The sequence below is a fragment of the Ciconia boyciana genome, chromosome 20, assembly GCF_034638445.1.
Source record: "Ciconia boyciana chromosome 20, ASM3463844v1, whole genome shotgun sequence".
In the NCBI taxonomy this organism is placed as follows: domain Eukaryota; kingdom Metazoa; phylum Chordata; class Aves; order Ciconiiformes; family Ciconiidae; genus Ciconia; species Ciconia boyciana.
Genome location: NC_132953.1, coordinates 6,283,907 through 6,311,862, shown reverse-complemented (window position 1 = coordinate 6,311,862; position 27,956 = coordinate 6,283,907). Strand labels below are relative to the sequence as shown.

Here is a 27,956-nt window from a genome sequence, read left to right as displayed (position 1 = left end):
AAAACATTTTAAGTAACCCAAAAGTAGTAAAAATCATTCAGAAGCACACACACACAATTTCTGTAAATTCTTTATTGTATGGATTAAGAAAAAAATATTCCCTTTTCTACATCAACTCTCAGGGTCCAAAGAGTTACAGGGTGTGCCTTACATACAGTTCAGTTATTGTGATGTCAGAAATAAGAGTTCAATTTTCTGCAAGTCAAGTTTGTTTTACAAAATAGGAAACCAAACAACAGTTATTTTAGAAAAATACTCATTAAAGCTGCCATTACAAGGAAAGTTACCTTCAGCTATGTAAGTCTGTCATTGGTGTAATTAATTCCTCCCAATTTACAGTGCAGCTTAAATCAACTCACTCTCACCCGGATGTTATCCACTTTACATCTACTTTTTTTTGCTAACATTTTTACTGGTGTTGGCTATTTATTTCCAGAAGACTAGCTCTGAACTCGCTGCAGTACATACATACTATGGACCCTTGGTTATTCATTTGTTTCGCATTAAACATGTTTGTAAAAATATGATGAAGCAGAGGCAGCAGTGAACAATCGTGCACGTCAGGGACTCGGTCGCATCTTAGAGGCTCCACAGCATGGCAACAGCTTTGCAGATACCAACGTCGTAATAGTTGAAGTAGCAGAGGCCAGCGAAGGTAACGGCTGACAGTACATACAGACCTGTATTGGCCAGTTTAATTGGTGTATCTCCATGGACATAGTCAGTTATAATCTGTCCAAGACCCCTACAGAATAAGAGGGAGACAAAAGCTGAAATCAGGAAAGAGCATGCCTCACTGAAATCCACCCAGTTTATGTGAGGATTCTACTAAGATGGCTCAAACACATCATTTTTTTCACCCGCTATCATCAACCTTTCCTAAAGAATGCCTAGTTCCCATTCAAAAAGAAGATGTATCTATTTAAAAAAAACCAAAACAAAACAACATTCCGCGTATTCTATTAAAAAAATATACATATTGGCACAGAGTTTTCTTAACGGTACTGAGGAAACAAGATGTTGAGCACAGCTCTTTCAAACAATAGAATCTGTAGAATCTGCCTCCAAGAAACAGTGAGCAGCTTATCTGACATCCAAGGACTAAAGAAAAGTAACAAAGGAAGTATCCTTCTTGCTTGAACAGCAAGGTGTAGATCTGGGACCAGCCATTGTCACAAATGCACAGAAAACTCCAGGATGTGTATTTAGATCAGAAAATAGTGGCAAACAAAAAAATTGGCATACTCTGGTTTTTTTCTACATCTGTCAGACCGGAAGTGAACTCTTGTCTAGATTTAAACTATCCAGCAACAGGAAGACAGAGGATGCTAATTAAAATAATGTGGTAGTTCTCTTCCCGAAAGTATGATTACATTTGCTTTCTGCAATGACAGATGTCAACTTGGTAAAAAAAGAGAACTGTATTTAATGCAACGATTTTCTTCCTTGAATTTTGCCTTGGTCTAGCCTGAAGCTGAAGGACCTATGTCCCACAAATTAAGACACACTAGTGACCTAGCAAGGTTCAAAGTCCTGCAGCAGATGCCACTGCGAGTGAACACTGAGCTCAGTTTCACTTAGATGGGGTTCTAATACCATAAAGATGTCAAAAGCAAGAAAAGGGGTGCAAGGATACACAGAAGAGAATCAGAAAGTAGAAGCAGTCTGAAAGACAACTTACTTTCAAACTATTACAGCTGTTTTTACAACTGGACAGTGGAATAAGGTCAGGAGTGCAAGCAGCACTTACCCACACTTTAAGCCTTCCGAAGTGCAGATAAATAAGGCATACTCAACTTGGGATTCACAGGCTGCCCTTCAACTGTAGTGTTGATGAGGGATTTTCATAAGAACTTTTCTTTGCATGGCACAATAAGACTGAGCCATGCTAAGACTTCTCAGAAAAACTGGCGTGTGACTTTACAGCACAGCAATTAATTCACACAAAGTCCTCATGGGAAAAGACCAGTGGCCCAGAGAACAAGGAAGGGAATTAGTAAGAAATAGCTGTTGTGTGGTAGACACACAATCTAGCTCACAACACAGCAGCTTCACTGGGCAGAGAAATATTTATTACACGCCAGCAAAACCAGTACAAGATAAACATGGCTTCAGGTATCGAGTAAGCCTATTGAGACTTTAGTGTTTGGACTGATAACCACCTAAATATCTGAAGCACTATTTCCAACATATTTTAGGACAAGATTTCCTGAGGAAAAACATAGCAAAAGGTGAAAGAAACACCCTCAAAAAATATATGCAATACTCCTCTACAGTTTCTGATCAGCTACTAGAGGGATTATTGGATCTGTCATGGCAATCAAATTAACATTTATGGCAAGAAAATTATCGTTTTTATTTTGAAGATATTCTAGCACTGAATACCTATGAAAGTACAAGAGGAGAATTGTCCTACATAGGAACACCTTTAGGTTTTTAAGACAATGTTTTGCAAGATAAGAGTTTAACACTGGAGAAACTTTCCATCTTAAAAAGAGAACAAAAACTCCACACAAGTGGGGGAGGAGTTCACTCTGATGACAGTTACCAGCAGAGTTGCACACAAGCAGCAAGACATTTTTCTCACAGGGGAAGTCCCCACACTATTTATGGAAAAGGGCTTTCTAGTATGAACAATCCTGACACTTTTGTTCATAAGAGACATTCACTAAAGAATCACATGCGTGTGCATTGATACCAAATGTCATCCAGTGAACCCATTCGAACACATTAACCTGCAACAACCTGTTCCATTGCCTGGAATTTCCCCACATGGTCACATCCAGTATGGCACCAGCATGCACATAACAAACAAATGCTCCAAAGGCAGGCAAGCTTAGCTTTACATATTTTACATTTGAAAGAGCTCTGCCAAATATGTTCAAGGATAGCCACATTTCAGATTAATTCTGTACTAGATTTGAGCGCTTTGGCAAAAAGCTCCCAGTCACAGTAAGGAAAGTGCAAGAATCCCTGGTACAACTTCATAAGGGAAAAACTGAGATTTAAGAAAACCTGGCATCCCAAAGTACCATGAAGTTGCTTATCTGCTTCATCCTGTGACAAGGAACTACAGACCAGTATCACCTTGAGAATGTAAACGCTGCCAGTTAGGCCAACCATGCAGCTGGATCCACTAACTAGACTCGTCTAGCCTACTCACATTAAAGATCAGAGCAGTACACTTAAGAAGAACAACATGAGCAAGCATCCATTTCCCAGGAATCACAAAAATAATGATCAAGGTCTCAGCTTCTTTAGTGAAATATTTGCTATGAACTCTTTATTATGCAGAATCTCATCACCATTGAGGTGTACAAAGCCAGCCCTGTGGCAGTGTGCTCCCCCCCCCCGGCCCACTCCCTGCACAAGCAGTGGGAGTCATCCTGATAGCTGCATCCAGCTTATGCTGGACCTTGAGGACGAATGGCAACAAAGTAGCCAAGGGCTGCCTGAAGCAGGGATCTAAACCTCTTGCTGATATGCAAATATGACCATAAGTCAATCATCTTACTCCTTAAATAGTGGACAGCCCAGGACCCTTTGAGCTCTCCTGCGGGCTGCAGGCCAGGATCTCCCCTTGAGCAGGGACGCCTCTCAAGGTTACTCCTCGAGGCTGAGAGATTCCTTGCCGCAACAGATCCTTGGTAAGTGACTAATAGCATGCTAAACTTTGAAACCTTAGCTAAGTGATATAAAGGATTGATTGCGCACATATATAATCCTTTAGACATAAACCGTTGACCAAGTCTGGGACTAGGACTGGATCTAGCCGCACCTAGACTCCTCTCTGAGGAGTTTAGAAAGCAAGGGGATTTTCCTTTCTGAACCTCATGACTCAACGGGAGGGTCTCCCTGACAGTTTTGTCTGACCCTGTCCTCTATGCAGTAAATAATCAAGTGTGCCTCGCCATCAAATCTTGTTAAAACACTGTCGCATTGAACTTTGTTAACTCCCTATTCTGTATCAATAAACTATATTTTTACTTCTCTCTTACGAGTGAAGTGCACTCTCACTCCATCCGCGACAAGCCCACAGCACAGAACCTTAGAAGAACAACTTGTTTTATATAGATCTGTCCTGCTTCTGTTCCCTCTGTTCATACAACATTGATTCTTCTACAAGACAAAAACATTCAAGATTCTACACAGCCAACGGCAAGGAATTCCTCCTAAGGTAAGATACTGTGTAGAAGAACACTAGAGAATATTTATGGATTCCTTAATATGTATCTTGCCTTCTGACTGAGAGAACAGTGTGACAAAGGAAGACCAAGGTACAACTAGTCTTGTCAAAGATCACGACTGTCATAGAACTTGGAGAGTAAGGACTTTGTTTGCATCTCTTTCCAGGTGTTCTATACTAGATCAGGAAATAAGTCAGTAGACTTACTGCCACATACAGATTTAAGACCTAAGGCTTGGAGCCATCTTGACTATCAGACTTTACTCTTAATTCTGAGGGACCTATTGTGCTTACCAGTGGCCATGGAGAGTGAGGGCTGCAGCCAGCGAATAGTCCATGGCTGGTCCAGGATACAGGTAAGCTGCAGGAAGAAGACCCAGCAAGAGGACACTGACAGCTCGCTCACTTGTCCAGTGCAAAGATGCAGCCTTGGAACTGCCTGTAAGGAGAAGTATTTTTCAGTGCAAAGTTCCTGTTCGAAGTGCTGTAACCTTAAAAACAGATACCTCATCCTGATCAGCACCACACAAATACGTGTTTTCTCCAACCTGACTACTAAGCTTTCATCCAAGCAAAACCTAGATGCCTTTGAATTACTGCTATAGAATATATATCTATTTTACAATGCCTAAAAGGTTCATTTTAAATACTCCTCTCTCTGCTGCTGCTAAGAAAGAGAAGCTTCTTTTACTACAAAAGAATAGAAGGTCAACAGGTAAAGTCAAAACAAACACCAGTCCTACTTTCACAACCTGTGGTTCAGGACTAAGGTCCAAGTCAACCATCACAGGAAAGAAGTGTCTCCGAAGGCAAAGCCTTTTTCTCTAGTGAATTTCCTGACTGTTACGTACTATTTACTACTCCCACCTTTTAAGAAATGGCTTTGAGATCCAGATTGACACAACTACAAGTTCCAGTGAATGGCATATCATGATAACTCTGTGCACAGTTCTGCCCTGGAAGCTATATTGCTATTTTTAACTGTAAATAGCAGATTAAACTTCTGGGACCATCACAGTGATATGTGGCCTAGAAGCAGCCTGAAGGCCAAGGGATTTCAGTCCTCTATTGATACTCAGCTGAGTACAATTTGAACCACGTAACAAATGACTCTAGAAATAGAAATACCAGTTAGGGAGCTCGGTAACCAACTCTTCCTTTTTAGAAGCATGCAAATACTATTAGGGAGGGGAAAAAAAAAGAAAAAACATCTAGAAGGTTCTGGAGCAAACCAAAACCCTAACACCATAAGCAATACTTTGAACCAGAATGTCAGCATCAGCCCAGGCTAAAAACATCAAGAATTGACTCTGTGAAATTACCTTTATAATACAATATCCCCAAAGTGCTTACCTAACACACAGATATTATTCATCCATCTAAATCAAAATGTAAATGTTTTTCTTCATTTTTGCAAGAAGAAATTTAGAAAAGTGACAAGACAGGGAAAGCAAAGGACCTGAAGTAAAATATGAAAGGGACCTAGGTTGTGGACTAATACGCTGTCCCTGCAGAACTCCATGGCCAAGAACGCTTCACGGCATATGCATGAAGTCTGTTGTTAATATAAAGTCCAGAACAGAAAGAAAGGAAATGACTTAGCTGTGTTTAAGCCAATTTCCTTTACAAGTGTTTAATCATCCTTTCCACTTCTAAGTTGCATTGTAATAGCTACAAAACATCCTTAGCCTCCAGTCACAACATTTCTCATACTTAACTGTGCAACTGACAGACCAGAACTTGGTCTTGGCATGGTTACCTTTCATCACCTCTGTGTAGTCTTACTGCATGGAGAGAGGAAAAAACAATCTAAGAAATACTCTCTGCCTGCAGATCAGACTTCTCAGATTAACATCAGTAAGTCAGAAGCTCTACTGTTCAAGAAAGAAGTCACAATTGCAGTGCTACTGAACCCTTGGAAATCTTAAACCTTCTTTCTGATTTCTTTTACAATTTTTCAGCCATTTTCCACACTCTAAAAAACTACCACCTTTGTTAATAAACAGAGATTTACCTTTTTAACATTCAGTTAATGTCTCCTATTTAAAGACTTGTAGCATTCACAAGCCTGCTACCAACATCGCAAATGTCAGTTTCAAATTCAAGCAGTGTGAAGTCACATATACCTTGTTTTAAATCAGACCCCAGCAGAGTGCAAATCAACAGCCATGCTATCAACAGAAACTAGTACTGTCACAAGTGATGGTAACATATTGCGGCAATATCAGTAACCCTACTTCACCCAAGAAAAACTACTGTGCCATGCGTCAATTTTTTCTGCCCTTGGTGACTCACACCTGCTGTTTAAAATCTCCTACCTGGCTCAAAAAATCGGCAACCCCGACCAGGCGGGGGTACAACGGGCACATGAAGAACACGCCTTTTTGCTGGACTGGAAAAATCGTTTGAGACGGGGGAAGAACGGCTCAGGGCCGGCTGACAAACCTGGAGCCTGGTGTCGGCCACGAGGAAGACGAGACCCCCCCCGCGCACGCACGCACAACACGCACGCAGCCCCACACACGACGGGGGCTGCCCCGGGGCACGGGACGTACCGTGGCCCTGCTGGGGGGGACTGTGGCTTTGCCGAGCCGGAGTGCTCCGATCGGCGACGGCCGCCAGGACCGCGGGGCGGCGGAGAAGGGTCCTCCCGAGGAAACCTGCGGAGAGAACGGGGACGAGGTGTCAGGGCAGGGCAGGACGCCGGGGCAGCAGGGCGCGGGGCCGGCGGGCACTCACCCATCTGGGCGCCGCGGGGCCGTGCCAGCCCCGCCCGCAGCAGCACCAGCGCCGCCATCGTCCCCCGCCAGCCCAAGGGCACCGCGCACCGGAGCTGGAAGCCGCTGCCGCCCCAGCCCTTCCGCTTCCGGGCTGGGGGGCGGTGGCAACAGCGGCGCGGGCCCTCCGGCTCTGTGCGGTGGCAGGCGGCGGGCTGGGGGAGCGGAGAGAACCCGGGGCCCTTCCCGGAGCCGGCGGCGGCGGGAGGCCGAGACGAGTCGCGCCTGTGACCTCCGGGCCGCCCACAAGCCAGCAGTGGCTGCGCAAGAGCTTCTCGGGACAGCGGGAGAGCTGCTTCGGGGGAGATGCTTGGTCATATCTTAAAATGCACAACAACGGCCACAGCGGATCCAGGCGCTTCTCACCTGCACGTTTGCTAATGAAAAATCTTTGTACAAGGAAAGCTATACAAAATAAACACCTTCTTGAAGATTTCCTGTGATGTAGGTAAAGCAGTTGCATTGTTATTGCGTGACTGACCAGCAGAGTAGATGAGATAAAAGAGCGAGCAGCTGAAAGCAAGCTGAGTCTGCAGCACTGCTTTCTCCAAGTCTTCTGCATTAGCTAGCAGACAAGGGCACGCAGAGAACGGGCCAGTAAGCAGGACTTGGAATGAGGACGTAGGGGCATTGACACTGTTTTGTACTTGTTCAGGTATAGACTACAGCTGGAGCCGTGCTTCGAGCACTGACACACAACACTCACATCAGCACAGTACACTTCCCCAGTGGCTACTTTCCACTCCAGCCTCCCTTACTTCATCTCCTCTAAGCCCTCCGCAACCACCTGGTCTGATCAGGCAGAAACATGTGGCACAGGGACAACACAAGGACCACCCAGACTTCTCAGGCCTGTGCTCTGTCCCTGGGCTTTACTCCAAAACAATGACAAAAGCATTAAACAGGTCTGGATTTATTTATTTTGTTAAAAGGCTTGGCTGTTCAACTGCAGGGAGAACGGCCCAGTACCAATTTCTCCAGCAATACATGGGGCAGACCAGAGACAGAACACAACACCCACCAAGGCTTCTCTGTCAGCACAAATGCTGTCAGCATCCCCCTAGAGAGAATGAAGGAAAGGTAGACACAATGGCCAGCCCATGCCAGGATTTGGAGAGAAGTCTAAAACAAGCAAATGCACTGGGTGTCTTTTCTTCATCGTTATGGAAGGAGTCACTGCACCTTCAGCTGGAATGAGAGTATTCCCTCATGCTCCCTTCTGTGTCCAGCTGACTGTGTGCGTGCCGCCACACAGGTCTGCTTTTGTTGGAGGACAGGAAGACAAAGCTACCGTAGGGTTAAATCCAGTGACATTTCTTCTGTTATCAGACTTTTTGTCTCTCCCCTCTCTTATTGCAAGTCTTGGTCATTGATTTGGTAACCCAAAAAAGCAAATCTGTTAAAACTTAATTTAAAAAAAAAAAAAGGTGCAAACATGCCTGTTTTCCCCCTGCAGATAGCCTATAACATTTTCGTGCATCAGAGGTCAACCTGGTCACAGAAAAAGCATCTGAAGTTGGCAGGACTAGCCAACCTGTGAGACAGGCAACTGCTCCCCTGGTTTTCTGAATGTCAAGTCAATGAAAAGCAAGGGGGCACCTACTGCAGGCTGCCAAGACTCAGTTTCTCCACTGCGGATTGGCAGGATGTATATAAACCACAGTGCTGAAACAAGTTGTACCACGGGGCAGTGCTGAAAGATAAATACCTGCCTCTGTCCTCTACCTTATTGTTTGAGCTGCAGCCTAGACTCATCAGTCCTCATCTGAGCTATCCTCCGATTTTTCATCAGCAGCCACTTTCCAGTTCTTCCTCTTGCTCCTCTTCTCTGGTACTTCACTGTGCCTCTCTGACACAGAATTGTGACGTTTCTTTCTCTTTTTGGTGGGGCGTTTCTCTCTTTTCTCCTCAGATTCACTGTCCTCAGAGCTGCTGGTGTTTGAGCTGCTTGCATGAGAAAAGTCACTTTCCTGGCCAGAAGAAGAAGTAGGTTCCCTGGCAGGCACTTTCCTGGTCTTTTTCTTGCGCTTGTGTTTCCCTTTCCGGGTGTTTGAAGTCTCCTCTTCTGAGCACTCATTCTCCCGGGAAGAATCTGATGATGTTCTCCCCTGCTCCTTTTTCTTTTTCTTTCGCTTTTTGTGTGATCGCTTTTTTTGCTTCTTCTTATGTGATTTCTTTGTTTTTTTCCGTTTGTGTGACTCATGGGCAGTTTGCTTTCCCAGATGAGATTTCTTCTTCCCATTGATAGCATTTTGTTCATCTCCTTGCTGGTCACTGTAAAAAGAACAAAGGATGACCAAAAGGAAGCAGACAGTCAGGCACATAGCAGTTGAGCCTTTTCTGTCTCAAAGTTTTAAGCAAGCCCATCAATTCATTTGGCTAGAGCAGGGAAGCAGATGCTTTGACAGATGGGGTAGCTGCATTTTTGTTTCAAGTGCTTATTAACAGCTTGGGTCCACACCTTACTAATACCCCTGTTTAAGATATTTGAGGCAGAACCAAGGATAATGTGTACTGAAAGCCACATGAGTGATGAAAACTCATTTATAGCAGGTTACTTTAAATCTGTAAGCCTGACAAATATTGTACTTGATGATTCTGTTAGGTGTAGTTTAAAAATAATTAATTCTGTCTAAGATCTTATTTTACAGTTAAGTCTCCACTCTCCAGGATACTGCAAGAATTTATATTCTCCAAATAAGGAGAAACACAGAAAATACAGGTACACTATAATGGAAAGGAGAACCTGGAGCTGATATGTGTATACTGAGTTGATCTGGATTCAGCCTACTACTCTGGCTCTCTATTGGCCCAGACAGACCTTCCAGATTCATAGCGTTTTAGTAACTCAGGCTACAGCTGGATGTCTAATTACTATAAAAGATGCAATTCCCTCCTAAGACTCAGACAAGGGGGAACCACATTAATGGACTAGATTTTTTTTCAGTGGGTGTCTGTAACTAAACAGTGCTGCTTTACATTCAAGGCTGATCTATATTCAAAACTTAAAACTCAGTTTGTAAAATTCCCTGCATAACCTGACAGAAGTAAGATTCTGGATACATCAGTAAGCCTGCTTGCCTTACCTATCTGTATCAAATTCTTCAGGGTACAACTCTTTATAGCCACTGTGACCCCATCTGTAAGAAAGCAGAACCATTAGAAACAGACAAGGTGTATAAGGAAAAAATATAATTCTGAAAAGACAGAGCCACAGAATGAACATGAGTTTAGATAGCAAAGAAGAAGGGCTATCAGAACCTTCCCAACAAAGAAGGAAGGAAATATGGTTGGTTTGCTTGGTACTATTTAAATACACCTTATGTTCTCACTTTCTTTTCCATTCCAATTAGGGAAAACTACCAGTCAAATTTATTTAAAATAACCCTGGAGAGCACTAACTTGCATTTCTTGAGATTTTTTGAGTTCCTTGGGCAAAGTAATAAATACTAACCTTAGCTGCTAAGCTTAGGGCTGAGCTGTTGCTGATTACTGTGACTTAGGAACTCTATAGATGGACTTAGGAACTCTATAGATGGACTCAAATTAGGTATTCTGCGACACTGCAAAGTTCATGCATGTTACTTATTCATTCTCAAAATGAGGTCAAGCATTATTTTACAGGAGTAGGTACTGAAAAGAGAAATGTGCTAAATTTTTGGTACAGGACTCCAGAAAGGTATTTTAATTACAGTTATAATCACAGAACATTAATTCCTGCACAGACCTGTCTGGCATGTTGGCTTCACATTCATACAGCTTTTTATTCCAGGATCGAGCCCTAAGGAGATCATCTTCGACTGGGTCAAGAAACTGTGAGTTCTTTGTTTTCCAGTCAGCCCTGTGGCCCTCCTCATCAAAGCCATCACTGCGCATCCGACTGCTGCAGAAAGAGAACAGTTGTCCTTCAGCTGTCAGCTCTGATGGAGAAACTTTCTGAGCAAGGGGTTAGTCCAGCGAGAGGAGAAAAAATCCAGCAAGTCTTGGATGTCCATCTATGCAAGAAGACCAGCTATCATTTTAACAGATAGTCACCATTAACAGCTCTCACAAAACCAGTTCAGTATCTAACACTGGTTTTCCAACTTACTACGGCCCTCTGTGCACAGCAAAATTCTTGACAGAGAGGCTCACAATGCAAAATTAGAGGAAGAGGTTACCTTGCCTACCACAACAAGTGCGCTTCTCTTCCTCTAGAATACTCTGCAGGAGCAGACTAACAATAATGCAGTGAAACAGGTTAGTAAAAGCAGCAAGGGGGAAACTGAAGAAGTAGGACTGACTTACTAGAATTGCAGTTTGATTAGGTACCAGGACTAAGACCCCAAATCCACAGAAAGCACCAACAGTTTTGAGTGATCTCACATGCATGTGGCTCTAGTTTTGTTTCTCACTTGAAATGCCACACTTCCTGAGCCAAGCAGCAGCCGTGGACTTAGCATAAGTCTGAAAAGTGTTCTCCCCTGAGATACTAAAACCACTTCCTGCAACACTCATGCTTCTGAACAGTCTTCATGGTAGTAAGCGTGCTCCGTGCTCCCTCCCACCCCCGCAAAACCTCAACCTTCCCCCCAAATCCAGCTTGTTTTCATGTAGCTTGTGAGATCCTCAGACATGTCAGAATGATTTAACAGATACCACACAAGCAGCAGTCAATACTGGTGTGTTATAATAGTGCAGGACTTCACACCACAGCAGTTTTGTTTACTACTAACCTAAATGGCAATACATTAGACTTCCCTCACAACATTCTGACATATTACTTAAGCCCTTCCTACCCCCATTGCTTCGGAGAGCCTGACCTACTTAATGTTGTATTTTGAAGACTATACGTCTAGATGAAGAGATAAAAGGTCAGACTTAAGCACAGGTCTGACCTCTTTCCATGGACTCATTAAGGAGAAAATAAATACATCTGATGTCTATGTAGTCTTCATATATTGTAAACACATAGTCATCACAGAATGCTCTTAAAGCGTTATAACACAAAAGGGTTCAGCAACTAAGTAAAGACAATTATCTCCTCCACACAACTAAAACCCACCTGGAGGTGTCCGACAGCATTCTGCTTTGCCTTTTCCAGTAAGTCTCTTCTGTCTGCTTCTCCCACTCCCTTATTTTCCACATTTCTGTCTCTTCCTGAATCTGAAAGTCACAGAAAGGAAACAAGTGTAACATTAGGGAAACTATACAGACATGTAGCATGTAACATCAGCTCCTAGCTCAACACTCCTGCTAACAAAATTCACAGCAAGCTTTTCTACCATAGTGAAACAGATTATTATTTCTAGTTATGACCACGATAACCAAAAGGAGAATCTCTTGATGGTAATACCCTAACAAAGCACATAAGGATAATGGCATCAGAAATGGTGGGCTTGCCTGATTTTGCTATCTCAGCTGTTCTGCCTAGCTGGCCTTGTCATTCATTACCACCCCAAACGTACGTACTGTTACAGAAGTCAGTATATAAATATTATCTGGAAGGACCAAGCCAAAATGAGAAGTTACGCTACAGGCCGAAAAAACACAGCATGCAAATACCGAGTGGTTTGGCACAGATTTATGTTTATGAACACTGACTGTAAATGAGTGATTTTATAAACATATGAAATAAATGAGTTGGACCTGCTGAATTATATCAGGAATTAATTAAATAGTTTGCTAAAGTTAACGGAGTTTCTTAATCTTGCACTAAAATATTGCCTGTGCACATTAACACAGAGTTCAAATTCTTGTATAGCAGAGTATAGCAAGAAAAAAAAACCCAAAACAATTAAAGGTTTGCTACTTTTAACAAGGCAAACCATAATTTTCATAACGTCCCGAGAGAATAGGTTTTTCATAGGGCAAATTTTATAGGTAAATGTATATACAGATTCCCTCGCCAAGATGAGAATCCAAGAAAGACTGGGTTAAACTGAAAGTGAGACTAACTTCAACAAGTGCCCTTCCTCTCCGAAAAACGCACCTGCTCTCCCTACCGCCAGATCACAACTCGGGCATTCCGCCCGCCCCTCTCCCCGCTCCGCCGGCGGCTCCGCACCGGGGAGGTACCAGCAGTCCCGGTCCTCGCATACGCCGCACGACAACACCCAGGTGAAGCCCAGGGCGTCTCCACTCGGCCCCGTGAACAAAAGCCGCCTACAGAAGCGGGCACGGGGCAAAGCCAGGCGAAAGAGCCACCGCAGAGAGGGAGGACGAGGGGCCGCCGAGGCCGGCAGCCCCCACCGGCCCCGGCCGTACCTTGTTGTGCGCGCCCGTGTGCCGGATGACGTTCCGCAGCAGCACCTTCCCTACCGGCACCCGGGACATCCTCTCGCCCTACACGGCCCCGCGGACGCCGGCCCCACCGGCACCCCCGGGCCCGCCACGCCGGGGCCGGGTGGGGGCCGCTCACCGGGGCGCCCCCGCAGCCGCGGGCAGGAAGGGACGGGAGAGGCTGGGCCTGCTCTCGGCTCCCGACCGGAAGTGGTCCGCGCGCAGTGCCTCCTCCTGGCAGCACACGCCGGGGCACTGAGCCTTCTCGGGCCCCGAGCCGCGACGACCACGGGGCGGAACCGTCCGGCGGCGGCTCCAGAGACAGGCGGGCAGTCTCCAGCTCCGCCGTGGGCCAGCGGAAGGGGCCGGCGGGCGCGGGGCGAGGGTGATCGCGGGGCCGGAACGCGCGGAAGCAGGAGGAGAACGGGGAAGGCGGGCGGACCTGCAGAGCTCGGCCCTTCCGGTTGCCGTCGCTACGCGACGGCGGTACCCATCATGGCAGGCGCGGCGCTGGCGCGGGCCGCGCAGCTCTGGTCGCTGCTGGACGAGATGGCGGAGAATGAGCCCCAGGCCTACCGCCGGCTCCTGCGGCAGCAGCGCGCCGAGGCCGAGCGGCTCTGCGCCCCGCCGGAGCCTCACCTGTGCCTGCGGGCCCATCCCGCGGTGGGTGCGCGGGATTTGGGTCTCGGCCTCCTGCTCGGGTGCTGGCAGCGAGTACAGGGGCGACTGTGGGGCCGGAGGGGGACAGCGCGGGCGGGGCGCTCAGCCGCGGCTCGGTCTCTTGCAGGGCGTTGTCAGGGGGCCGCTGTTCATCAACGTCTGCAGCTGGAAAAGGGTCCCGGCGCCCAAGGTCCCCACTGACCCCACACCTGTCAGTGCGGGGCCGCTAGAAGAAGTATCTGGCGAAGGAGGTACGTCCCAAAAGAGTTGCGCCTCGCCCCGAATGTATTTCTTCCAGCAGTAGTGCGTTGCTTGGCAATCACGGGCAGATTCTCGCTGCAACAGAGGGTGGTGCTGTGCCGTGGCCAGCGCTTAGCTCGGGGTGGGGGCGGCAAGGTGAGGCTGCGACAGGCGTATCTCAACAGGGAGTCTAAATGAGGCCTTCCTTTTTGAAAAAAACTGAACACAAAAATTGCACGCATCTAAATCCTGCAAAGTACTTAGGCGCTAGGAATCTCTTTAACCACCTGTACTCATGTTGACTTGGATCGTGTTCCCATGCTTCACCTTGAACACACAGACTGCAGGATCAGCATATGGAGATGTGTCATCACTAGATGAGGTTGATAGAATTAGCTCTCTGCCCAGATGCCACAAATTCATTTACTTTGCTTTTAAATCACGTGATTATAAGGAACACCGGCACATGGTTCCAGAGCAACAATTCTGACACATAACTTATTTTTATAGACCTTTACAGCATTATAGATATTGCATATAACCCAGATGTTCTTCAGAGGGGAGAAGAAAACCCAGAAAAAATGGAACACTTGATCCATTTGACACTTAAATTTGTTGAGGAACGATGCAACCTTATTCTTTCTTATTTGTACACCATTGAGTCATTCAAATTGAAAGGAAGCCTAGAAACGATGCAGCAACGTCTGAAAGGAAGGCAGATGCCAACTCCAGATCTCACTCAGAACACAGAGAAGGGTATGTAAAGATCTGCTGTCACTTTTCTTGGAGGACCTATCAGATTCTCCAACAATTTACTCAAGCCTCATCTCTCTAACCGCAATTCTTGCCCTAAGCATAAACTAAATGTTTCTAAGAATTCAGAATAAGGCAGCAGTGTTCATACCAGATATCAGTTTAACCCTGCTGGCCTATCTGCATTCATCTCTGATGTTTTACAATTGAGAAACTGTAGTGACACTGGAACAGCAAATTCCCTTTTTCCTATATCCACTAGACATGGGAACTCTGCTAAGGTTTTATCCTTTGAGGTGCTAAGTTTCTTTTGCCTAAGTTTCTTTACCTGAGTAAAAGGGGTTGCTGCTGTAACTAGTAGTCTGAAAACAACAACTTTTAACCCGTTGGCAATAAAACCAAATCATGGGCAAAGGAGAAACTGCCAGTAACAGCCTTTAGCTGACAAAATTGCTAATTACTATTAATTAGTTAAAACTTTCATTATATATTTGTCAAGTGGCATAACATTACAGTTCTTAGTAACTGAGTGATATGTGTGAAAAACTTATTTTTCTTGAAAGAGCTGATACTTGATCAGCTGCTACACACTATGGAAGCTGAGGACTGCAGAAATACTCCGGTGCTGCTGAAGGAAGAAAGTGTGACACAGTCTAAAGTGCATCTGATAGAGGAAATTACCAGTACTGAAATGCCAGAGAAGCTAAACACCCCTGTCTATGAAATTATCACCGTGAAGGACGCAAACAAGAAACCACTCAAAATTGAACTCAAAATTGAATTGCCTAAGGTTAGCTCTGTTTCTGAGTGTGATCTGAGAATTTCAAAGGTAAGATAGCAGAAAGAATAACCTTATGTTTTCTGTCTAGTATCCAATTCCTAGAAATGCTCACTGCTAATTCATTGTCAAATAGTTAAGTATTTTAATTTTCTTGGTTTAGGATGACATAATCATTGAAGTTCCTGAAAAATACAAGTTACAACTCGATCTGCCAGAACTGGTGGATGAAGAAACAACTACAGCAGTATTTAACAAAGGAAAACGGGTATTGTTTGTCACAGTACCAGTTGCCAAGCCACATCCTTAAAGACTGCGTTCTGTCCAGTTCATGTTCACAGATGACAGAACAAAACAAAAGCCCAGAATGAGAATCCTAACTTTTAGATGGTGATGAGTTGTGTTTGTTTTTTATTGACCTTCTAATCTGCAGGGGTGAATACTTCAAATGCCTTTAGAAGATGCATGTAGAAAAGGAAGTCTGGAGGAATACTAGCACCACCAAACTTTGGAAAAAAATTTAAAGATTGTAAATATCTAAGGAGAACTTGAATCTGTTAACAGCTGTAGTAAAGAACCGTAGATGCTTGTGTGCTTTACTACATCATTCATTTTGCCTTAAGGTACAGCAATAACAGTTGTGAAGTCTTTTTGCTGAATAAATTGATTACTGGATTCACATGTTAGAGCAGCTCTCACATGTATTTAATGCTGGAACAACCAGCAGAGGTGTGTCATACACAGTTCTACAAGTTGCCCTGCATGCTGTTGCTGTTCTCTTTAGGACAATCCCTGCTGATCTTAACTGGAATAGGCTTTGTAGTCTTTACAGTCACTGAATATGCTTGACCTCACTTCTTACTGGTTCAGTAATCTCTGAATGAGACCATAAAGCAACAGACCTATTCTGTACTATTCAAAACAGCATATAGAGATTCAAAGCTCAGGAACGCTTAGGGTGAAGCTAGCAAACAAAACCAATCTTGGAGCACTTCAACTAGGAAAACTATCTGCATTAGTTTGCACTAATACACAAAATACAAAGTAAAATAAAGCAACACAAAACAACTTCAAGGATTACTGAGCATTACTAGAATTAATTGGGAAAGGGACAACCAAAATTTTAAGTGATCTTAGTTTCATGATTGATTTGGTAGTATGTCATTCTTACAGCTTCTATGACACATTTGCACTACAACCATGTTTCTGTACTGTTATTCATCAGATCAGAAGTGGAAACAGACAAATTGGTTGAGCTGCAACTTTAAAATACAGGCCTACAAAAGAGCAGTAACTGCTAGCTTTCCCCTTCTTTGTTTCAAAGCAACTTAGAAAGCTGCAGTGAAATACTCTTCAGTGGTTATAGTTGCAAGTTCAAGCTGAAATTCTGTCACTGCAAGAGCTGAGCTGGCCTGTTGCAGGATGCAAGCAGTACCAGAAGTCACTATCAGCACTCCAAGCACACGCACTGGATAGGATTTTTTGAGTTGCAAGTGTTCCAGAGTGTGACAGTCATTCAGAAAACATTTCCATAGGATAAACTATTTAGTGTTCTTACTGCAGGAAGAAAGTGAAAGGTGTCTGTAGCCAGAATTTGAGGTTCTGGTGAACACTGCAGCAAGGAAGCCAGGAAGATAAAAGTTCACTGCTGCATGATAGTAATAAAGCATGTATTATTTTGGAACATTTGTGATTACAATTTAAGGTTAATAGGGTGAGTTTCACTGTCAGACTGAAAGGCTAAACAGCTCTGATTGTGCTATAGCAGTACAGTAAGCCACACACGACTGAATAGAAAAGCACTGGAACATGTTTTAGTAGTTGTCAATTCCAAACATTTAATAGAATGTAGGTTCACTAGAGCAAGTCTGGAACCAAGATATTTTAGATCATTAAAGAAAAAACAAAACCTTAATGCACTTTTTTTAAGCCAGGCATGAAAACCAGGTATCACAGCAACCAGACATTAAATAGTTCCCACAAAAATATTTAATTTCCACAGTATTTTCTTTCAATATCTTTAGTGAATTCTGTAGAACTTTACAGGAGACAGTACTTAATGCAATATACAGAATAACAGATCAGCTTTAACTTTTTCCTTTTTTTTTTTAAACTTCTCCCCCCCTCTAATTCTCCTGGTCACTTTGTAATTACTACACAGTTGTCCTTTTTACATTAACATTTCCATGTGGAAAGTGGAATTTAAGAATGTTCAGCACTGCACCCCTTTCAGGATACAATGACTGGGGTAACTGGACACAAGTCCAACAAACTGTTGAAGCATTTTACATAAAATATATACATGGATAGCACATTCTGCAGCTTACTGAGGCTGGGACAACATAGACAATTCAGGGAAGAACCACAGTACCAGTGACTAACTCAGAGCTTCCTACGTTAGAATGCCTGAAAAAAAAATTCCAAACATTCGAGTCATCACATGATTAATATCCACTGATGGGAGTATTAGTGTGTGTGATTTGCCTATATTGGGTTCCAACACACAGATTCTCTAGAATGTTCTGCAAAACAGTTACTTCCATGGCATCATAGTCTGATATTAACTTAGCAAGAGGAATAGCAATTAAAGAGTTTTCATACAAAAAGCACATGTAAGTGAAAGTCCACAAGAAGACAGCACATTCCCTGTGGTATCTGAGAGCTGTGACCCCACAGATATCAGTGCTCTTTCACCTTAAAGTGCTCAAAAGGGATCACATAGCTGAGAAGGTCCAGACCAGTGCCAAATTCCAAGAGAGATTTGGAATGCTAGCACTTGGCCTTTGAGAAACTTCCCAGGCACTTCAGTCCCTTAGTGCATCCGTCATACTTGCCCACCCCAGCAGGAGAACAGGATAATAAGGGAATTCACTTTCTACTAACTTGTACGTTTCAGTTACCATCTCATCTGAACTCCTGTGAAGAGATGTTTATAATTCAAATTTCTGAGAACACTGAGGTCATGAAATTGCTTGGTATGCACCCCCCTGTTCACCCTAGTTTAGAAGCAGATGGCAGTATGCATACTGCCTGGATTTTTAAATCTGGGATGCTTAACTCTGTTTTGGAAGAGTTTGCAAGTTAACTAACTGTATAAAAATACAGTATAGCTGTAATATTGCTCTGAAAAGCACTTCTGCAAACTTTTTCTGTACAGACTGGTAAAAACATTACCAGATAGTATAATACATATTTAAAATAAAAAAAAGGAACTCTTTCAATAAGTCTGAACACTAAAGTCTAAATAGCTTGTTTAAAACAAAACAGTGTGACCCAGGAAAATTTTGCTTGCATGGTTAAATTATAGCAGCATGGTTACTGGCTTTTCAAGGAAATTCTTGAATTCAGCAAGCCACTGTGCTCCAACTGCTCCGTCTACAACACGATGGTCACAGCTAAGTGTAACGGACATCACACTGGCCACATCAAATCTGAAAGAAAACAAAAAAAAAAGAAGAAAAAAAAAAGGTTAACACAATCCTCTGCAAATCAGCGCCGAGTCAGTGGCACTAATGAAGCAAAAAAGCTTTTATTGGAGAACCAGCAATAGCAGTTGGTGCTTGGTAACAGATGTTTCTTGCTGTGGACTTCTAAAAAAGATTACATTGGAGAGCAGATATGAATATATAGTATTCATTATATATTATACAATGAATATATTACATTTATTATAATATATTGTATATTATAATAATTCTACTTTATAATATATTTTTATATTATAATAAATTTATAGTATAATTATAAATTATAAATGCATTATAATATATTCTGTATTATAGATCATAATATTAATTTCTTTTCTACAATTAAGAAACACATTTGTACGTTCCCTTTAGGACAGGAAGCTCATCTTTCTTTCTATCAAAAGAACAGCCCCACAGAATCAAAGAAAAAGAGCCATTTTACCCAGTAACCTCCAGTTTCCCCATGTGTCAGTGATAGATACCTAGGACTGTTAAGAAGTTTAAATAATCCTAAACATTCTCCTGGGTCTATGGTAGTTCAAGCTCCAAGCAAGGCAAAATTGTATACCAGGCGCTTGAATTATAATCCATCCCTTAGGTTTTCCTTAAATGCAAATTTAAGCAAGTTGTTGAACAGGAACAGGTGCCTAAACTGTTCAGGATCCCAGACTCTTTTCCACAGCTTAACCCTACCCCTCAAAGAAACAAACAGCCTTTCCTTAACTTGCAAGAATAAACGTATGGCAGATCATTCATCAGTCACTGCATTTCTCTTTAACGCCTGTGTGACCCTTTTATACAAGATCTCACCGTACTTCTTCAGAAGATACTGAAGCAGTATGTCAACAATTAATTTTATTTTTTTAAAATGATAATCTAATGGAAGTGTTAGAAAACTAGCCATTATTTCAAAGTTTGAATTCAGAAACTCAGTATATGCAGAATCAGATGAATACTTACCCTTTCTCATTATCAGCTGGTACTAGCCTTTTCTCTGAGGAACCAACTGCAAGGATGCAGGCTTGAGGTGGATTGATTATGGCAGAGAAATTCTTAATCCCATACATTCCTAAATTGGAAATTGTGAAAGTACCACCCTACAAGAAAAACACATTCGTAGTCAAATTCACAAAAGCTGTTGCATGTGGAATGTTAATGAACATGGCTGAAACATCACAAAATAGACTTTGCTCATTCTGAACAGGGCTTCTGAACAGAAGTCAAGGGCAGCAATGTTTAACAGCAATCTGAGTTTCTCACCTGGAATTCATGAGGCTGAAGTTTACCTTCCCGGGCTTTAGTTGCCAAAGAAACCACATCCTTACTAATGGAAGCCAGGCCTTTTATATGTGCATTAAACACAATAGGGGTTATAAGCCCTGCAGGAGTACTAACTGCAACGCTAACATCCACTACATGATTTCTGCAAGACACAAAGGAGATGCCAGTTACTCTAGCAAGGTAACGAAGAAAAAAAATTTTCAAAACTGTTCAGACAACTCTAAATTAATACTAATTTTGCAGCAATTATTTCAGCTTGCACACTAGCCTTAGACACAAGGTTCTTAGCACTTTAACGAAAGCCCCTCAACCTTTGCATTATACCTCTTCCCCTCCCTCCCTCAAAATCCCAGCAGAAGGTCTGCTATTTTGCCATGAACTCTCTACTGAACAAAGAAAGTTTCTGGCTTCGACCGTACCATAAACTTACTGCCTAATAACTGTATCCATCCATGAAGAATTTGCCTCAGGCACCTTCAAGCATGCCAGAGCAGAAGCTTTAATTATGAAGTCATTGACAGAAAGCTTAATGTTATCCGAGACTTCCTGTAAATAAAGAGATTTGAGGCATCAGTTTGTTTCTTACACATTACCTCAATTAACTTGGATAGTCACTGTCCTACAGCCTTGCTTAGAGAAAATGTTAGAAGACAATCACACTATTTGTAAGCATTAATATTTGAAGTGCTAAGATAATTTAGGAGGTGAATACATCTTCATAATTTAAGAAGGTACAATCTTCTTTAATGTCTGTTTTTCCCCAAACTTGGCTTAGAATTATTATTTTGCTTAAATTGTCTACTTTTTACTCTTAAAAACCTTTTTTACCCTTTTGCCCTACTTTCCAGCTGGAAGAATTGAACGACACCAAGCAGAGTACAAAGCAGCCCTCTTAGGGAAGTCAGAAATCAGTGCACAGTACCTGAGTAAAGAGTCTCATTCTGTCACAGACAGTCCAGAACCAATCCACAACAGGGAGAAAAGGCACTGAAAAGACTATTTTTTCCAAGCCAAAATGGCATATCATAAAAAAGCAGGGTGGGCAAACCTGTGACAGAATGCACCTTTCCCCCCAGCTTTCCCCCCCTAAATGCTTTACCTGATTGAGTTCTTTCCTTAGCACCAGTACTTCTCCCATGTTTATATCAACAGAAAGGTAGTAGTGAGGTATTGTTTGTTTAGATTGCATCAACCGCTGAGCAATGACCTGTGGGTATACAACAGAAGTGATGAAAATATATCAGTTTGGAAAATTCATGACTGCAAATAATGATCTCGGAAAGGAATAAAATCTTCTTACCCTCCGAATGTTGCTGATAGGGATATCTGTGAAGGTCCCCACTGGTGCTGCTGCAACTGCAGCAGCTGCAGGAGCTGCCTCTGCTGGAGCCTGCAATCAGAGAAAGACAGCATAATTCACACTACTATCCAAATATCAATTGTACAGAGTAATTCAGCATGTGGGACAAGTGCTGAGGCTAAGTTGCCTCTTGCTTAAGAGCAGCAGATATTTCTACTCTCTAGCCTAATCTCTCCAGTACCCACTAGGTTCTTTATAAGTCCTATATTCGATTATTAAATGTAGTACTTGAGTGGTTTAGAAACGCAACACTGATATACACTGCTATGAAGCTCCCAGAATAGCAAGTCCTGCTAGACGGTTGTTTTACATACAGCAGAGAGGTATGCTAGAGGGCCCTCTCAAACTGCACTCAGCCACATCCCTTCCAGCAGTACACAAACCAACAATTCCATCATCTCATATAAAAGACAAGCAATGGTATCAGAACAGATTTGTGGCAACAATGACAGCAGGCTATTGGTTCATAAGTCTGGCTTTCATTCTAATTGCCTCTTTTCAGCAATGTTAGATCAGTTGGGACGGGGCTGACCTCAATCCATAACAATGTAGCAATCAAATGAAGGGTTAGGAGTGCATTTTTTTTTTCCTCAGTGAAATACCAAACAGACAGATAAAGGAAGAAAGCTTCATCTGTGTTTCTGACAGGTTATGCTTTACAACCTAACAGTCACCATAGCGCACAGTGTCATAACCCAACCAATCCAGCAATCACAGTTCCATATAGTAATTGCATTTCTACAGAGTATTTCCATCACTATAAGAAAATATCCATTCTTACAGATCTCAAGCCTACTCACTGGAACAACCTTTGGTGGCACAAATGACTCCACATCTTTCTTTGTGATTCTACCATCTGGTCCAGTACCTAAAAGCGTCAAAGAAAAACGTAAGAGGATTTCAGTTATTTGCAACAGGGCATTGCTTCTAAAGGTACCAGTTTTATTCAACAGAGGGAAGTCCCTTAACACAACCTCTGGTGAGGACAGCTGCATCCTCAGGATGTTCCTGACAGGGAGGAGAGAAAAGAATAGGCAAGTATGTAGCTAAAGGGACAGACACTTGATAGTGAGAGCAAGGAAGCAGAAGGGCAACCTACCTTTCACTTGGGCAAGGTCAATTCCTTTTTCTGCTGCCATTTTCTTTGCCAGGGGACTAACCAGGATCCTTCCTTTCCGGGGAGGTGGCCCAGCTGTGGGGACTGCTGGACTGGAAGGAACAGCAGGCTGGGGAGGAGGAACAGCAGCAGGAGTTGCCACCACCTTAACAGAAGAATCAAAGCCATTATCTTCAGGATCATTCAGCAAAAGCTTTGAAGATACAGTAAGAGAACAGGACCATCTAATTACCAGCCAAGAGAATAGCAAAAATAGTCACTACTCTGAAAGAATTTTCATATTCAGAAAAATTTCCCAGTGCCAGAAATTAAATCAGAAGCTTCCTGCGAAGGAGGCCAACTAAGCTGCTGAGCTATACACCAAAACCAAGGTGAAATAAATAACTTACGCTCCCAGTTTTCAAGGATAAGGCATTAGAACTGGCACAAGCAACAGGCTGGAGAACAGATCATAATGAATGACTATCTGCTCCAGTTTTTGGAGGACAAACTAGCGATCGCTTCTGAGGTCACCTATCACCAACACATGCGTTAGCCTTGCATTCACAGAATCATACACCTTGTTGTTGGAGCCAGGGCTTCACACTGTCAAACCAGCAGAACAGTTCAGATCAGACCTCTTAATGGTCCCCATAACTTCTCTCACATGCTAAGAATGGTCCTTACTAGTGGAGGAGGAGGAGGAGGAGCTTGTGCCTTCATGTCAGTTACCGCAGTGTCTTGGTAGTCAGCAAAGGCTGGAATATCAGACTCTTTCTCCACAATGATGCAGAGAGCTGTTCCTAATGGCACATCTCTTGTTCCTTCAGGCACCAATATTTTTGCCAAGTAGCCTTCCTCCTGCACTTCGAAGCCTGTAAGGGAAAGAAACAAAACTAGTTTGGTGCCTGATACAACTGAAGAGTTCCTCTAAATGCTGCTTCTAAAGACTTCAGTACCTAAAGCCCTGTCCTATATTTCGTAGGCAAGAGAATCCTTTTCAGTGCAACTAGTAGGGAAACATCTCCATGCACTGTATATTCTTAAGAATGACTGATGAGGAAATAGAAGCATTTTAGGAGCTCCAATGTTTAGCTCTCCAATGGAATAAGAAGTTAACAAAACTTTAGTTGCCCCACAGCTTCACATCCTGAGCAGCCATAACAGTTCACACAGAGGCTACTCTGGATCCTCCCCTTTTAAGGGCACCTCATCCACTCTTGGATTTGGAGTTGACTCACCTATTGTGGCTTTATCTGTCTCAATTTCTGCCAGTAAGTCTCCCTCATTCAGTTTCTCTCCAACCTTCTTCTCCCATCTCTGCACTGTGCCCATTGTCATGGTAGGTGACAGGGCAGGGAGAGTGACCTGTGAAGACAGAGAATACAAGAGAATCCGATTCTGGTAATCCAAACGGAACAGGAACACAGTTTTAACTCCTGACTAAATGATGCCAACCTAAAGAAGTAGCCAGCCTTTAATGCACTCCTAGATCTGGCTCCAGTACAGCAAAGCACAGTGCTGTCCCATATTGCTAGTTTGGCTTCTTTTATCAAGGCCTAAGCAAGAAAGCAAGCAAAAGCGAAGAGCAAAAAATCTAATTATCAAAATAATTATTACCACCATCACATTGGGAGCGTCTTGCAGCTGCTATCTGCAAGGCTAAAAGGAAGACTAAAGCAAGTCACTGTCTATGACAAACAGGTTTGGCTCCTTTAAAAGCTATACACACTTGTCTTCCAACAAGCACTCAAAGATGCTGTAGGTTTGCACGTGCATATTGCTGTGCAACAAATATTGCTGTGCAACATGTGAGTACAGAGCAAAACTGCACAGATAAAGCAAGCAGTGGGAAGTAAGCAAATTTAGTAGCTAAACCACAAGTCAGATTAAGAAGCCTTTAATTAATTCTTTGTTCAGTTACTGACTTTGCATAACATCTCAGACAAATCAGTTCCCACATGTGGAATGACATTTAGTATTCCAGATTTTCTTTTTCAAAGGAACATCACAGAAATACCCCACTACAAAGTGCTCAAATACAACAACAGTGGATGTACACTTCAATATCTAAGCAAGGTAAAAAGATTATCCACAAATACAACTTGTTATTAGTCACCCACAAACACATCTAGTGTGTTCATCAGAGTATCACAGACTTGAGTTCTGCTCCAAGATGTAAACAGCGCCTTCAGAGCTTATTCACACTTAGCATAAGGTCTTTTTATACCAGAACTGTCCAAATAATGCAAATGTAGCAGGTTTTTCTAGACAGCATAACAATCCTGGAGAGACAAGTCTCTCCTCTACTAGCAGCTGGGCTGCTAAAACAGTTTTCTGAGAAAAGCTTTCTAGGACCTCCCCAAACACCAGCTTTAAGCGTGCAACAATTCAAGTGGCACACACTCCTGCAATTATAGCTAATAGCTTCCCACTCCAGATAGTATTTATGACAAAATTCCCTGGAGCTAGCAATACCAAAGACAGAAAAAGAGTGCAACAAGCCTTAAATCATCAGCAGTGCACTCTTACCTGCATATGAGGAGGATAAGAGCTGCCAGGAGCCTGAGGAGAAGGCTGAGCTGGTGGTGAGGGAGCTGCAGCTTGAGGGGGAGGCACTGAGGCTGCAGGTGGGGCAGATGCTGCAGAATCCAGAGTATAATTTTTAAAGGCATCAACGTATTCAGGCCTAGAAGAAAACAGAACCGCAAAACCAGTCAGATGACTATCTCTAAGCCTTTCACATAAGGCATCCAAGAAGCCCCAAGAGAGAAAATTCAACTCAAGGGTTAGCAAAATACATACTTTTCTACTGTGATACATATTATGGCCCCAATAGGAACATCTCTTGTTCCTTCTGGCACCAGGATCTTGGCCAAGTAGCATTCCTCCATGCTCTCAAAGCCAACTGTTGCTTTGTCTGTCTCCACCTTTGAGAGAGAACAGGGTATCGTTATGGCAACAGAAAAGACCAATGTGCTCATAGCCTTCCAGTCTGATAGTGTAGGGTCACAACACACACAATTCTGGAAAAGTCATCCTGTAGCACCAGCTCTAAGAAAGTATGCTCTCAAACAGATTAAGTGCTGCTCCTGCTCAGAAAGAGGAAAAGCAGCAACCAGCTTTGAAAGGCTGTTAGCCACTTGTTCCCAACAGCATCTGTTAGGATCTGTGATCTTGAACCCAAGATCTGTGTTCAAGTGAGGGCAACCAGGGACAGAACCCAGGATGCACGTGCAGCTCATTAAAAATGCAGCACAGCCTGTGTCCCCAGGATACCTCTGCTATGAGCTCCCCTTCACCGATCTTGTCGCCCTCCTTCTTTTCCCAGCGCGCAATGGTGCCCATCTGCATCGTGGGGGACAGCGCTGGCAAGGCCACCTGTGAGGAATAGGGCAGTATTACAGCCTTAACAGTAGGAACCCCACATACAGGAGGGAGATCGATCCTCAGCACAGGCTGGGACAGGGGGGCACAAAGGAGAGCCTGTCTGCAAATCCCCAGCAGGCCAGGACCGCCTCCAACCTGCTGGTAAGACGCCAGGGCAAACCAATACTGGGGTGCTGAGATGGGGCTGACCAAGAAAGGGAGAAGCTACGCCAGGGGACCAAGAGAGGTACAGGGAAAAAGGACTAGTGGTGAAGCAGGTAGTACCTGATGACGGTAACAGGGACTTGGGGCAGGATGGCGGCAAGGGTATGAGAACCGCGGCAGTAGGGAGGGAACTGAAGTTCCCCGGGGCAAATTGAGCTGCCCAGTGAGGGGAAGCAAGACCGAAGAGAGAAAGCGAAGAGGCTGCCCCCGAAGCGGGGGGGGGGAGGACGACACACGAGTCTGTCCTCTGGGGGACCCCAGTGGCTATAGGGGCACGAACACCAGGGGGTATGGGGGGCACCCAGGCTGCGTGGGATGGGGGGGAGGGGGGACCCTCTCACCTTCTGGTGTGCCGGGAGACTGCAGCAGCGGCACGGGACGAGCCGGGGCCAGGCAGGAGGCAGCAGGAGCCCGCCAGTCCGGTGCATGGGGCCGCCCCACGCTGGGCCGCGGCACAGCGGCACAGCCCCAACCCCCACCGCCGCGCCGCGGCCGGCCCCAGCGGCACTGAGCGCTCGGCAGCTCCGCACCAGACCAGGAGCTCCCGCCGCGCCCCGGCCTACGCGTCGCGCCAACACCCGCCACATGCTGGAGCCCGAGCCGCGGGCCCGCCGCCGCCGCCGCCCGGTGACCTCCTCCGTCCGAGCACGGCGCCGCACAGCCCCGCGCGACACTGCCGCGCTGCCGTAAAGCGCGGCGGGCGGACGGACGGCGGGGCGGGACCTCCGTGTGATGGCGTCGCAGGGGCTGCGAGGCCGCACTGCGCAACGGCGGGACGGCCTGGGGGGGGGGGGGGAGGAGGGAGGCGGGGGCTGACGCGGCCGTGGGAGCCCAGGCCAGGCGGGGGAGGCTACTTGGGGCCGTCCCTCGCGGCCCCCGCCGTCTGTCCCAAGGCCGCAGCGCGTAGCGGGTCTGGTGTGCCCCCGCGGAGGGCAGAGCTGCCGGAAGCTCCTTGGGGCACTCGGAAGACACGCGCGTTCTTGCCCACTCGTAATGCTGCACGCCGGCACGGCCCAGCGCTTCCGCAGCCTCGCGGCACCAGAAGAGGGTGGAGAAGCTGGGTTGGTGGAGGGTACAGCCTCGTGGTTCACATCAGTGACAGGAGCTTGTCCAGCAGTGAGAAAATTGGGCTGTAGCCAAACCTGTACATCATACCTCCGTGCCATACCCACCCAAAATTGCAACAGGCCCTCTTGGATTCTCCTTGTCACTATCCCATGGCTTAGACTTTAGCAAGATCCCAGTTCTGTATGGGGACATATGAATCCAGAAGCTATTCTGTGCAGTGGTTGTGATGACAGCTTCTGCACGGGATTCAGCAGCACAGGTTCCCCCAACCAAAGGCTTCCCCTAGGCTTTGAACGTAGTGGTGTTCTGTCAAGGGGTCGGAAAGCAGAAGGGCAAAGTGCCACACGCAATAAAATCCCATTGCTGCTGTTCTAGCCATGCTAAATGATTTAGAAGTGGCTGCTCCTAAGCATATAGGACTTGCCTTGACAGAGC

At 44.5% G+C, this 27,956-nt stretch overlaps 4 protein-coding genes across 8 annotated transcripts; 1 reads left to right on the top strand and 3 right to left on the bottom strand.

Annotated features, from left to right (window-relative positions):
* Nucleotides 1-54: 54 nt before the first annotated feature.
* Nucleotides 55-7,075, bottom strand: SDHD (succinate dehydrogenase complex subunit D). Its single transcript, XM_072884834.1, has 4 exons — nucleotides 6,926-7,075; nucleotides 6,742-6,846; nucleotides 4,481-4,625; nucleotides 55-745 (listed from the first exon to the last, which is right to left on the bottom strand). The coding sequence occupies exons 1-4, from the start codon at nucleotides 6,981-6,983 to the stop codon at nucleotides 580-582; spliced, it is 474 nt and encodes a 157-aa protein (XP_072740935.1). The 5' UTR covers nucleotides 6,984-7,075; the 3' UTR covers nucleotides 55-579.
* A 1,486-nt stretch (nucleotides 7,076-8,561) lies between these two features.
* On the bottom strand, nucleotides 8,562-13,431 carry NKAPD1 (NKAP domain containing 1). 4 transcript variants are annotated; one of them, XM_072884829.1, is made up of 5 exons: nucleotides 13,210-13,428; nucleotides 12,008-12,108; nucleotides 10,691-10,846; nucleotides 10,050-10,103; nucleotides 8,562-9,237 (listed from the first exon to the last, which is right to left on the bottom strand). In XM_072884829.1, exons 1-5 carry the CDS (start codon nucleotides 13,276-13,278, stop codon nucleotides 8,718-8,720), a joined length of 900 nt encoding a protein of 299 aa, XP_072740930.1. In that variant the 5' UTR covers nucleotides 13,279-13,428; the 3' UTR covers nucleotides 8,562-8,717. The 4 variants fall into 4 exon arrangements, with proteins under 4 accessions (XP_072740930.1, XP_072740932.1, XP_072740933.1 ...); XM_072884831.1 differs by lacking the exon at nucleotides 13,210-13,428 and adding an exon at nucleotides 12,935-13,177; XM_072884832.1 differs by lacking the exon at nucleotides 10,691-10,846 and having other exon boundaries at nucleotides 13,210-13,431.
* Nucleotides 13,432-13,495: 64 nt separating this feature from the next.
* On the top strand, nucleotides 13,496-16,578 carry PIH1D2 (PIH1 domain containing 2). 2 transcript variants are annotated; one of them, XM_072884828.1, is made up of 5 exons: nucleotides 13,496-13,887; nucleotides 14,012-14,135; nucleotides 14,635-14,880; nucleotides 15,441-15,706; nucleotides 15,819-16,571. In XM_072884828.1, the coding sequence occupies exons 1-5, from the start codon at nucleotides 13,720-13,722 to the stop codon at nucleotides 15,963-15,965; spliced, it is 951 nt and encodes a 316-aa protein (XP_072740929.1). In that variant the 5' UTR covers nucleotides 13,496-13,719; the 3' UTR covers nucleotides 15,966-16,571. The 2 variants fall into 2 exon arrangements, with proteins under 2 accessions (XP_072740929.1, XP_072740928.1); XM_072884827.1 differs by having other exon boundaries at nucleotides 13,655-14,135; nucleotides 15,819-16,578.
* A 1,048-nt stretch (nucleotides 16,579-17,626) lies between these two features.
* DLAT (dihydrolipoamide S-acetyltransferase) lies at nucleotides 17,627-27,634 on the bottom strand. Its single transcript, XM_072884826.1, has 14 exons — nucleotides 26,795-27,634; nucleotides 26,139-26,240; nucleotides 25,665-25,789; nucleotides 25,392-25,548; nucleotides 24,101-24,227; nucleotides 23,547-23,734; nucleotides 22,863-23,025; nucleotides 22,564-22,631; nucleotides 21,704-21,793; nucleotides 21,503-21,610; nucleotides 20,834-20,949; nucleotides 20,383-20,545; nucleotides 20,083-20,219; nucleotides 17,627-19,086 (listed from the first exon to the last, which is right to left on the bottom strand). The coding sequence occupies exons 1-14, from the start codon at nucleotides 27,617-27,619 to the stop codon at nucleotides 18,957-18,959; spliced, it is 2,499 nt and encodes an 832-aa protein (XP_072740927.1). The 5' UTR covers nucleotides 27,620-27,634; the 3' UTR covers nucleotides 17,627-18,956.
* Between the last annotated feature and the right edge of the window lie 322 nt (nucleotides 27,635-27,956).

Bases quoted from the DNA above. Each gene is read 5' to 3' on its own strand.
- SDHD (XM_072884834.1), bottom strand. From the start codon at position 6,983: ATGGCGGCGCTGGTGCTGCTGCGGGCGGGGCTGGCACGGCCCCGCGGC. The intron at 6,847-6,925 runs GTGAGTGCCCGC...TTCTCTCCGCAG, and splicing joins GCCCCGCGGCGCCCAGATGG to GTTTCCTCGGGAGGACCCTT. The intron at 746-4,480 runs GTAAGCACAATA...CTTATTCTGTAG, and splicing joins CTCACTCTCCATGGCCACTG to GGGTCTTGGACAGATTATAA.
- NKAPD1 (XM_072884829.1), bottom strand. From the start codon at position 13,278: ATGTCCCGGGTGCCGGTAGGGAAGGTGCTGCTGCGGAACGTCATCCGG. The intron at 10,847-12,007 runs GTGGGTTTTAGT...CTCTTTCTGCAG, and splicing joins ATGCTGTCGGACACCTCCAG to CAGTCGGATGCGCAGTGATG. The intron at 9,238-10,049 runs GTAAGGCAAGCA...TTCTTTTTACAG, and splicing joins GAAGAATTTGATACAGATAG to TGACCAGCAAGGAGATGAAC.
- PIH1D2 (XM_072884827.1), top strand. From the start codon at position 13,784: ATGAGCCCCAGGCCTACCGCCGGCTCCTGCGGCAGCAGCGCGCCGAGG. The intron at 14,136-14,634 runs GTACGTCCCAAA...TTATTTTTATAG, and splicing joins AGAAGTATCTGGCGAAGGAG to ACCTTTACAGCATTATAGAT. The intron at 14,881-15,440 runs GTATGTAAAGAT...TTTTCTTGAAAG, and splicing joins CACTCAGAACACAGAGAAGG to AGCTGATACTTGATCAGCTG.
- DLAT (XM_072884826.1), bottom strand. From the start codon at position 27,619: ATGGCACGGAGGTATGATGTACAGGTTTGGCTACAGCCCAATTTTCTC. The intron at 26,241-26,794 runs GTGAGAGGGTCC...TATTCCTCACAG, and splicing joins GTCTCCCGGCACACCAGAAG to GTGGCCTTGCCAGCGCTGTC. The intron at 21,794-22,563 runs GTGAGTAGGCTT...CTCTGATTGCAG, and splicing joins TGCCACCAAAGGTTGTTCCA to GCTCCAGCAGAGGCAGCTCC.